The 10,898-nt window shown below is 35.4% G+C and overlaps 2 protein-coding genes across 2 annotated transcripts in view; both read left to right on the top strand.

Moving 5' to 3' along the window:
* Nucleotides 1-1,529: 1,529 nt before the first annotated feature.
* Nucleotides 1,530-2,519, top strand: CBG10675 (the record flags this gene model as incomplete). Its single annotated transcript, XM_002646006.1, has 3 exons — nucleotides 1,530-1,640; nucleotides 2,065-2,325; nucleotides 2,424-2,519. 3 exons carry the CDS (start codon nucleotides 1,530-1,532, stop codon nucleotides 2,517-2,519), a joined length of 468 nt encoding a protein of 155 aa, XP_002646052.1.
* A 3,622-nt stretch (nucleotides 2,520-6,141) lies between these two features.
* CBG10679 overlaps nucleotides 6,142-10,898 on the top strand; it is a gene marked incomplete at both ends in the record, with an annotated part of 8,281 nt that continues 3,524 nt past the window's right edge. The window contains 2 exons of the mRNA XM_045240787.1: nucleotides 6,142-6,394; nucleotides 6,440-6,567. Of these exons, the coding sequence (XP_045094331.1) occupies nucleotides 6,142-6,394; nucleotides 6,440-6,567 (381 nt within the window). The remainder of the gene's footprint in view (nucleotides 6,395-6,439; nucleotides 6,568-10,898) is intronic.

Here is a 10,898-nt window from a genome sequence, read left to right as displayed (position 1 = left end):
TTAGGTGAAACCATTGGGTGAAAAAACGGCCAAAACCGCGAAAAAATCGAGAAAAATCGATAAAAAGGAAAAAAATTAGACAAAAATTTTGCGAAAATATTTATGGTTGGGTTACGGTAGCACTCGTTTGCCGGCTGTGTTTTAGAAAATTCTCCTTGAAATACGGTGGCCTAACTTGTGTGAAAATTCGGCCACAACTCCAATTTTTTTAATATCAAAATTTTGTTTTTTTTTTCAGCTTAAAGAAGGGTTCTGGGCTGAATTGCGTGCTTTAAAATAATCATTTTGACACAAAAAGTATCAAAAACCAACAGAAAATTTTTGAATTTTTCGGTACCCGGGCCGGAAAAATTTTTCTATAGCGCGGCCCGGACCGGGCCGGGATTTAGCAAGTATTTTATCGTTCCAGGATCTTTAGAAAATTGAAAGTTTAACTCCGAAATTTCTTAGAATTTTCGAAATTCCAACCTGTTTCTTACAACCTTGGTACATTTCTATTCAAAGAATCATGAATATGGCTAAACTTGATCCTGATCCATTTCCAACTCCCCCATAAGTCCTTTGAATGAAATAGTAAAATGATTAGTAACTTTGTGAAAATAATGACTTTGCACTTTTTCTTCTCTATTTCTTTTTTTCTCGCCCGGGTGTAAGTTATAACAAATATAATTGAGCTCTTATAAAGTCAAACAATTTTTCAGTCCGTGTACTACGGAAGGAAATTACATCTTTTGTGCATTCTGTCCTATAGTCAGAACATTAAACAAAACAAAATCGTGAACTAATTTTTAGTTCGAGTTTTCTCTTTTCTAGTTTGTGAGATTATTTCTCTTTATTTTTTCTTTCAAGCTCATTCCTGGCTGTTCTACTTGTACGCAATGGATTATCTTTTCGATGGATTCGTATTTTTGCTACAATGCCTTTTTCTCATTCATATTGTGATTCTTACTTCTTTTGAATTCTATGTATTGGTGTTCAAAAAAAATCTTTCATTCAAGAGCAAGTTCTTCAAGTCAGAGCAGATTAAAAAAAATTTTTAACTTCATTACTATGGCGAACACGTTCTTCATAATGTAACTACCAAGATTTTCATACTTGTAAAATTCCGGGCCGGCCCGCCAAAGCCCGGTCCCTGGGCTTGAGGAAAATTTCAAGACACGGTAGCAAACATTTTGTCATTTTGAACCGAATTTTCTATATTTTTGTGCTTTTTGGACTGTTTGTCTGTTTGATCAAAAAATATCAACAAAAAAAACTCAAAAAAATTTTTTGATCAAAAAAATCACATAAGTGTCCCCCTTATATGTTTTTTGAAATTTTCAAAACTTGTGGAGTGACAGGCCCGCCGGGCCGGGCCGTGCCGGGCCTCCCAAATTCGGGAAAAAGCCCGGCCCGTTACAAGTATGAAGATTTTCCGGTCGAGATGGAATCATGTCGTCAGTATATGACTGACTTGTTGAAACTGTCCTACCAATTACCAAAAAAGCGATTTGTTTTCAGATGACTCTTTTATCAATAGAGTTTTCACAATGTTCAGCTATTTCTTGACGTATGATCAATATTTTCTAGTTCTGATCATCGCATGTGAGCGTTTGTCGAGCACTCTTGATTGTACGAGCAGACTCCGATGCGTACGAAAAGTTAGTTTTTTGAAGTCCTTCCTATACGTGTACTTTAAGCTCCTGTATCTTGGTTCTTGTGAGAGATATCAAATTTTTGTCCACGGATTAAATATTGGTGGCATTATGATTATCAATTTATCAATAACTTTTTTCGTTTTGTGAAGGAACTGAGATAATTGAGCCGAAATGCACGTATATGTTGGGCCTCTGTTTTAGGAAATACTGTATATTTCTTGATATTGTCTATTCAAAATAATCGCACCAGTGAACGAGTGAAGAAACGTGTAGAGAGTCTCCAAACCTGTAGAGGCGCTGTAGAGCAGGTTTTTTTCACTCGTTCACTTGTGCGATTAATTCAACAAGATCACAAAACGTAGAGAAATTACTGGAACATTAGTAAGACTAACAACACTGACTTGCTTCATGAATTCTTTTTTTTCAGTCTCTAAAAGACAGTTTTTACATTTTAAACCCCTTCATGTTTGCCACTTCTGTGATTTCTTTACTTTTGAGTGTCGGAAACGTGATTTTTCCGTTTCGATGTGAAGCTCATAAAAAAGAAATACGTCCAAAGCAACATTGTGATCACAACTTTTTTGGAAGCTTTGTTTCAATGTCTGGGAGTGATTTTAAGTATCCGAAGAGTTCGAAATTAATGAGATCGGGAACGATTATACGTTTTGGCTGCCATTTGTCAACGATGGTTTAAGCATGATGCCGGCATTTTTGCTTTTTGTATTCAGTAATGTAGTGAGAACCTTTTAAATTTTTCTAAAACGCAACAAAAATAGTATTTTTCAGGTAAGACGAGAAATTATTGGCGTTTTTGTAAAACGGCGTAGAAACGTTATGGAATCGAGTATATGGATCCAGAGGCGTATTACCGTTAGTCAGTGAATTTGAAGAATTTTTGGATCAATGTTGGTTGGCTACGGTAGCTTGGTAGGTTTTTGAAATCATTTCAGTTCTGTTTAATTGATTCCACCAGTTTTTTCTGAAGTTTAAAAGTCTCCTTCTGATTCATCAAGAAGAAAGAAATCAGAAACGTGAAAAACGTGAGCTGTAATTAACCGGGTACAAACCTCGCTTTCATAGAAAAGTTTGAGCAATTAGGAACGAATAGTGTCCAGTGATCATTGAAGAATAACAACAAGATGTTTGATTTGTGTTTTGATGAATTAGACTTTAATTGCAAATCAGATGGGATCAACGATAAAAAACTCGTCAATATTTCAGATGTTCGCTTCAAAAATTCTCACGACTTACCTTCCAAATAATCCGGCTTTCAACACATGTTTAAAAAATAAAAAAGAAAAACGTTTTTTAACTGTAATAACTTTTCCAAAATATTCAAAATATATAAGAATTTTCGTTTTATGACAAGTAATCGTGATTAGAATCACGAGCTTTGACGGAAGCATCCAAACGCATCACAAAGAATGTGGCTGTGCGGCGGCTGTAGTTGACGTCGTTATCGCCCCAGAACTATGCATCAAAACTGTCATTTGGTAGACCTGTGAGCCGATTTTTACCAAAAATCAAAAAATTGGTACTGGTTGCCGTGATTTTATCCCAAACCTTGACATTTTTACGGAAAAAGCAAAAAAAAGTTTTTTGCATTTTTCGCGTCTGCAGGCCCCGGATGTATAAAAAAGGAACAGTTTATAGTAGTCACGGTAACTACAAATGTTTAAATCCTATTTGACGATTTTTGAACCCTGGACCTTGCAATACCAAGGTCAAAACACATTTTTTCGCCGAATTTGAAGATTGATGATCCCCCGAGTCTGGTGAATGTTCAAAGTTAATGGTGGTCTTAATTTTGACTTTAATAGGTTCCTTTGATCCTTTTGAATATTTTCAAAAACATTTGAGACACTTTATGAAAGAATTCCAAGTCTTCTGGCCACATCAACACGTGCACTCCCCTCTCGAGTAAATTCGCGATGTGTGTTGGTGTGGAGAAGTCTTCATAAATCCGAACAAAAAACAAAATGATACGAAATGGTATAAATCATTGCCTGTAGAGGTTTCTATTAGTTTTGAAAGTTTTCATAATTTTTCCTTGGCGCCTGGCCAAGGAGCCCTCAAAAAAACGTCCTACCATTATAGGCCACCCTGTAAATTCTGAATAACCACACGTGACTGTATGTTTTTATCATCACTTTTCTTTTAAAACATTAACTAGCATCGCAGTTTTTTCGGCTCAAAAAACCGCCCCACAACACCAGGCTGTATTTTTTTTTCTGGAAAATTTTTAGATTTTTCAGAAATTACATTTCCAGAAAAGTGCACTCTTTTCAACTGCATATGATTCCCGGAGGACCATTACGTATCGAGACCATATAGCTCACAAGTTTTTCTCGTTGCTAACTGATCCTCTAAAAACCCCCAGGGACCTAATTTATATATCCTGCACTTATTTTCGGTGACGCGAAGTTGTTTTTCTCCTACTAGTCTGAGATTTTGAGGTGAAAAAATGGGCGGGAAGAAATCCCCACCTTTCGGATTCAGAATTAGGTCTGTTTTATGAAATCTGTTTTTCTTAAAAAAAGTATGAACTAAAATAGGGGCAAATCTTTGCCCAAATATGGTCCAAAGATGTCAGTAAATATTGATTTCAAAATTGAAAATGAACCTATTTCTTCTAGAACAATTAGGTTTATTTTCTGAAATTTTTTCAAGAATCACCAAAAACTCTCAAGATTTTGATTTTCTGGAACATTTGATTTTTTTGCAAGAATTATTTTTGGAAATTTCGGAAACATATTTATGTGAGAATGAATAGTTTTCAGAACTCAATTTTGTCAGTGAGCATTTTTTCTTCATTTCCTTCTCTGAAATTTTTTTTGATTATTAACTCTTTTTGGAGACCCTTGATAATAAAAAATTAAACTAGAAAAAATAACAGATGTTTTACGATTCTCTTTGTTGATTAGAATAAAAACATTTTTGTATTCACAAGTCTGATCATCCCCAGAGGTTTGTAGCCACAAAAATTACCGGAGTTAGATTCTTGGTTACTCTTATTTTTCACTAACTGCCATCGTTCTTTCAAACTTATAACCATTTTTTCAAACTTATCTAAAATTTTCAAATATGACAGTTGTCTGAAATAATTCATTATTTTGTATCGACAGAAGATACAGTAATTTCATCAGAACACATACTCCTTTTTTCAGTTCAAATATCTCAGTTCGTATGAGGCTTATGAATCAGTAATCTCATTGCGAAACTGAAGAAAACGAAATTGTTACCGTTACCCTAGTTTTAAAGTTCGAAAAAAATTTCATACTTTTCTTAATTTTCTAGTGACGCATAATTGGATTTTGAAAAGGCGTCTGGAGTTTCGGAAATGAGAATTGAAAGTTTTGATATATTAGAGTTTTCCATCCGACCCCTACTATTAAATTGTTTATTCTGGAAGATGTCTAAAAATAAAAAAAAATCAGGATAAGAAATCTTGATTATTTTTAATTTCAAGGATTGTTAACTGAGATACCGTAATCCCGGAACAGTCAATATACATTTCTCAGGTCGAGCGATGGGGAAATAATTCCCGCATTTCTTGGATAAACTGCAAAATTTATAATTTAAATTCCTTCAACCTGTGATAACAGGATCTCAAGAATATCAAAATCACTAAACCGAAGGTTCTATTTCTAAAAATATCTGCAAGGGATCTGGTGCTTACTATTTTCAATCACAGCGTCCACCCTATCCAGGAAACCAGAATCCGAAGTTTTACACTCAGTTATCCATTCGAAGAACGTTGTTGTTTTTGTCGCAGTTTAATTTCTGTTTTCGAAAAAGAGCATTGAACTACTAGTTCAAAGTATTACTCATGGCACACCACTACTAATTGCTCTGTTATTTTGGGAAATTTCGTGCTTACCAAGAAGATCGAAGAATTTTGAATTAGTTCCGGTTTCGGAAAGGTTTTTTTTTAATATATGGGGATCTTATTTTCCAAAAACTTTGAAAAAAGATTTATAATTATTTTGACCTCCGGGCATTCCAAATTGAAATAATGGAATTATGGAATTTGACAACTAGGAATGTTCCAAATATAAAAACTTTTTTCGGAAGCTAGGAATGTTAAGAACCTCATTAATCGAAGTTTCGGAATTTTTCGAAAAAAGCTGAATTTCGAAAACTCTGGATATTTCGAAGTTTTAATTTTTATAATCGGAATTCTGAAATATTCCGAAATTCAGAAACTTAGAATTTCGGTATCCTAGAATATTTTTTATACCTTTGTTCGCTAGCATCGCCGACTCACGGCTCTAATTGGGTATCATCATTTTTCTTACTCTCCATATTCATCGTCTAGACCAATTAAAACTGATCGTCACAATTTTTGAATATAGCACGTTTTGTTTGACTAATTTCTCTGTGTTTGTTTCTTCCGCCCCCTTTCTCAGCTTTGTGATTGGCACTTCCTTTTTTAATTTAGGGAATATCTAAGGTTTACAGTCGATATATCATTTTTTGAGTATCATCAATTGGGCTTGATCTCATGGATCTTCCAAATTACACGGCACATTTCATTTTTCAATCTATTTACTCCACTATCGGAATTGTTCTTTACCTTATGCAACTCTGGTTTATTCTCTCCAACTCTGGTAAAATTTATGGGACCACTTATTATTACTTGAGAGCTGTTGATATCATTGTGAATCTTATCACTATTGCCAATGGATTTATCATGATGAAACTGACCAGAATTGCTGGGCATGAAGGATTATTGGTCTCGTTCTATGATATGATTGGTGAGAGAAAGATAAAAAGATAACTCTAATTTCAATATTTTTCAGATGCTACATTTTCTTGTAGGGTCTTCATCATGCTTTCATACCTTCTGGCCTACTACCAATATATAATCGTGTTCATAATCTCGGTAAACAGAGTTGTTGTCCTTTTCCAATGGAAATCCTCCGGAAAAGTGAGTTTTTTAGGACAATTAATTAAAGGAAAACCTTACGGGAAAGTGCATGACTCGGCACATAATTCGGAGGATACAACAATTCGGTTGTACAAGGGGGTACAAAGTGATTTAAGGGCACACAACCAACAATTCGGGGGTACAAACTAACCCTTTTTTTCTGTATGTTCTACCCCGAATTGAAAAATTTATACCCCCCCCCCCCCGCCCAAATTGCTTTGTATCACTTTGTACCCCCAAACTGTTGTAACCTCCAAATTATTTGCCACATGATTCCTCGAACTTAAGGGTGCAGAACGGAATTTCAAAAATTCTGAAACAAAATTTTCATTATGTTTAAAAAATCGAAATTCAGCACAAAATTCAAATATTTGAATAGTTAAAATATATTTACATGGAATGACTCCCAAGTTTTACCCTCGAAAAAAATCGAGACCTATATGGTTGAATAGAGCGTAAAAAGTTACTTTAGGTTCCAAACGGAATAGTTGGTAAAATTTTTTTTGGGAGTTATGGTCCAAAAAGTACCAAAAAATGCCTAAATTTTCAAAAAATCATAACTTTGTCAGTTTATGGCCGTTTGTTGAAATTTAACAAACAGTAGATAGACAATTAATTAAACATTTGAGAATAAAATTTTTTAGTTTTTTTCCTATTGATTGGATTATTGACTTTTTGAAAAAATCAAAAAATTTTTCAATATCTAAAAAATCCTAGGTTAACTTTTTTTTCATTATGTCCATTGAATTCAGCACATTTGATTCACTATAGAACCATATCAATACCCCGGGGGAAATCATGCTCACACAAGTTATGCCGAAAAATATCAATTTATTGGCACTTGGCTTCTTTGAATTCGTTGTCCTCGGCGGCCGGTATGGTGAGGGGCATACTTGTTTTTGTAATTTTTACTTGCGCACCGTTTGCTTAGAGTGTTTGAAATAGAATCCTGCGACATACAAAGTCAATTTTTCAAATGCCGTACCATTTCTTAAAATCATCATCTTGAAAAAATCAAAATTTTGACATGTGACATGGCACATCTATAGTTAAACTTGATAGAAACGGCCAAACTATTTTTTTAACGTAATCAGAAAAACGGAATCTTATCAACGGCTTAAACAGAATTTTGATTTAGGCCATAGAATCAAAAATATTTACGATTTTTCGAGCCTGACCCCTATTTTTGGTGAAGTGTGACATGTGACAGGGCACATCTATAGATAAACTTGATGGAAACAGCTAAACTTTTGTTTAAACATGATTAAAATGACAAATGAAACAATAACATAGAAAAAGTGGAATCAACTTGGTCCCTGTGGTGAAAGTAGGTTAAATGAACGATTTCCGAAAGATATCCTTCCAGCTTCGGACAGCCGAAATCGACCTTTTTCCATTTCACCTATTTTCACGATACGAAACAAACCAATAACATTTGTCTAATAGTATTTTTTAATTTTAAATCGAATGGCGTTAACAGTTTTTTGATATTTTTTTCGTTCTCAAGTTATGATCAAAAACAAAAGGTGTCCCATCATCAGTGAATATTTTTATTTTTAGGGCCTAATTTAAAATTCTGTTCAAGCCGTTGATAAGATTTTGTCTTTTTAATCATTTTTAAACAAAAGTTTAGCTGTTTCCTTCAAGTTTATCTATAGATGTGCCCTGTCACATGTCACACTTCACCAAAAATAGGGGTCAGGCTCGAAAAATCGTAAATATTTTTGATTCTAGGGCCTAAATCGAAATTCTGTTTAAGCCGTTGATAAGATTACATTCTTCTGATTACGTTAAAAAAAAGTTTGGCCGTTTCTATCAAATTTAACTATAGATGTGCCCTGTCACATGTCAAAATTTTGATTTTTTCAAGATGATGATTTTAAGAAATGGTACGGCATTTGAAAAATTGACTTTGTATGTCGCAGGATTCTATTTCAAACACTCTAAGCAAACGGTGCGCAAGTAAAAATTACAAAAACAAGTATGCCCCTCACCATACCGGCCGCCGAGGACAACGAATTCAAAGAAGCCAAGTGCCAAAAATCGATATTTTTCGGCATAACTTGTGTGAGCATGATTTCCCCCGGGGTATTGATATGGTTCTATAGTAAATCAAATGTGCTGAATTCAATGGACATAATGAAAAAAGTTAACCTATTAGGTTGGCGGGAAAGTCTTTGTCACTCTGTTTGTTTAATCACTGTTCTCGTATATGGAGGCTGTGTATGATATCGACTCTAGTGAATAACAAGGTGATAAGAACCTTCCATATAAACAAGTCCCCATCTCCTTCCCTGCTCCTCATCTGTAATTGAAACGATATGTTTGTTCCCACTGCTATTCACATCAGACATGTTTTGATTTACCTCTTCCTATCTCACACCACGATGAAGGATTCGGAAACTTTCTTGAAGAATGTGTACAACACACATGCCCCTCACTACAATACTATTCGCAATTGGTTCCATCGTTTCGAAAAAGATGACTTCTCGCTCGATGAAAAGGATCGCTCTGGGAGACCCCGTGAGTTGGATTTGGACAAGCTGAAGCACGCATTGCAATCGGATCCATTTCAATCTAGCCGTGAACTAGCTGTCACATTCGGAGTTCACCATAGCACAGTCCTTGAAGGTTTGAAGTCTCTTGGAATGAGAAAACTTTTTGGTCGATTCATACCTCATCACCTGACTCAAGCCAACCTTGACCGCCGAGTCGACGATTCGATTACTCTTCTCACTCTCCACGCGGGCGATCGATGGCTGGACCGGCTAATAACCGGAGATGAGAAGTGGGTCTTCTACGATAATCACCACAGGAAATCCCAGTGGGTTGGAGAAGGAGAGAGCCCACAGGATGTCCCCAAACCCGACCTTCATCCGAAAAAAGTTATGCTCTCTGTGTGGTGGGGAGTGGACGGCCCCATCTACTGGGAACTTCTGCCCGAGGGCAAAACAATAACTGGAGACCTCTACACTACTCAACTACGAAACCTCAAGAAAGCAGTCGACCGTTCGGCCCTGAAAGACAAGAAAGTGTACTATCAACATGATAACGCTCGCCCACATGTTTCGAAACAAGTGAAGCAGGAGCTGATGGGATATGGATGGAATGTTCTCCCTCACCCCCCGTATTCTCCTGATCTTGCTCCTTCCGACTATTGGTTATTTGGCGATATGACACGTGCCTTCGAAGAAAGAAGCTTCAATTCCCGTGGAGCGGTCGAAGCGGCACTCAAACAATACTTTGCCTCACGCCCGGCTGGATTCTACCGCAATGGAATCCATAAATTGAGGGAACGTTGGAGACATGTTGTTGATAATGATGGACAATATAATTAATTATTCGGTTATTTTTTCTTTGAGAAATAAACTATTGAAAAAGTGACAAAGACTTTCCCGCCAACCTAATAGGATTTTTTAGATATTGAAAAATATTTTGATTTTTTCAAAAAATCAATAATCCAATCAATAGGAAAAAAACTAAAAAAATTATTCTCAAATTTTCAATTAATTGTCTATCTACTGTTTGTTAAATTTCAACAAACGGCCATAAACTGACAAAGTTATGATTTTTTGAAAATTTAGGCATTTTTTGGTACTTTTTGGACCATAACTCCCAAAAAAAATTTTACCAACTATTCCGTTTGGAACCTAAAGTAACTTTTTACGCTCTATTCAACCATATAGGTCTCGATTTTTTTCGAGGGTAACACTTGGGAGTCATTCCATGTTAGACATTTTGAAATTTCAAAAAATTCCATTCCGCGCACCTCCAGATTAGAAAAAATCAGCCCTGATTGAACATTATCTGACTGGAGAAAAGAAAACCATGTTTTTTACTGTGCGATTCAATCTGAAGATCAGTTATGTTGGTAGTTAGACTTTTATTGTTATACAGTACCGGTCAATAAGATGTAAAAAACGTGTTATTCATGTTTTCATGTTTTTTTGACCATTTTTAGCAGTATGTCAGGTTCCCAGCTATTTGTCGATTTCTGAAAGACGGCTTTTTTCTTTTCAGTACATTTTTTCGTCTGTTCACTTCCTTTTCAGTACAAAAACGGGTCAATAGCGTCTTTCAGAAACTGGGAAATAGCTGAAAAACTAAGAATTTTCAACTAGCAGTTTTCGAAAATTTATATGAATACAAATTTTTCAGATGAGCTTCAGACTTTTAAAGATGGTCAACTAAAGAATGTTTTTTTTGTATGTCTTATTGACCGTTGCTGTATATTTCTTTTTCCCAAATCTCCTCGTTTCCAGCCATTTCAAATCTCAATGTTTCTTTTTGGTTTGGCTTCAATGAGTGTGCCGATTGTTTTAACCTGGAAC

This window comes from Caenorhabditis briggsae, assembly GCF_000004555.2.
Source record: "Caenorhabditis briggsae complete genome, chrX, whole genome shotgun sequence".
In the NCBI taxonomy this organism is placed as follows: domain Eukaryota; kingdom Metazoa; phylum Nematoda; class Chromadorea; order Rhabditida; family Rhabditidae; genus Caenorhabditis; species Caenorhabditis briggsae.
Note: the sequence above shows the minus strand (reverse complement) of the source record. Positions and strands in the feature narration are given on the sequence as shown.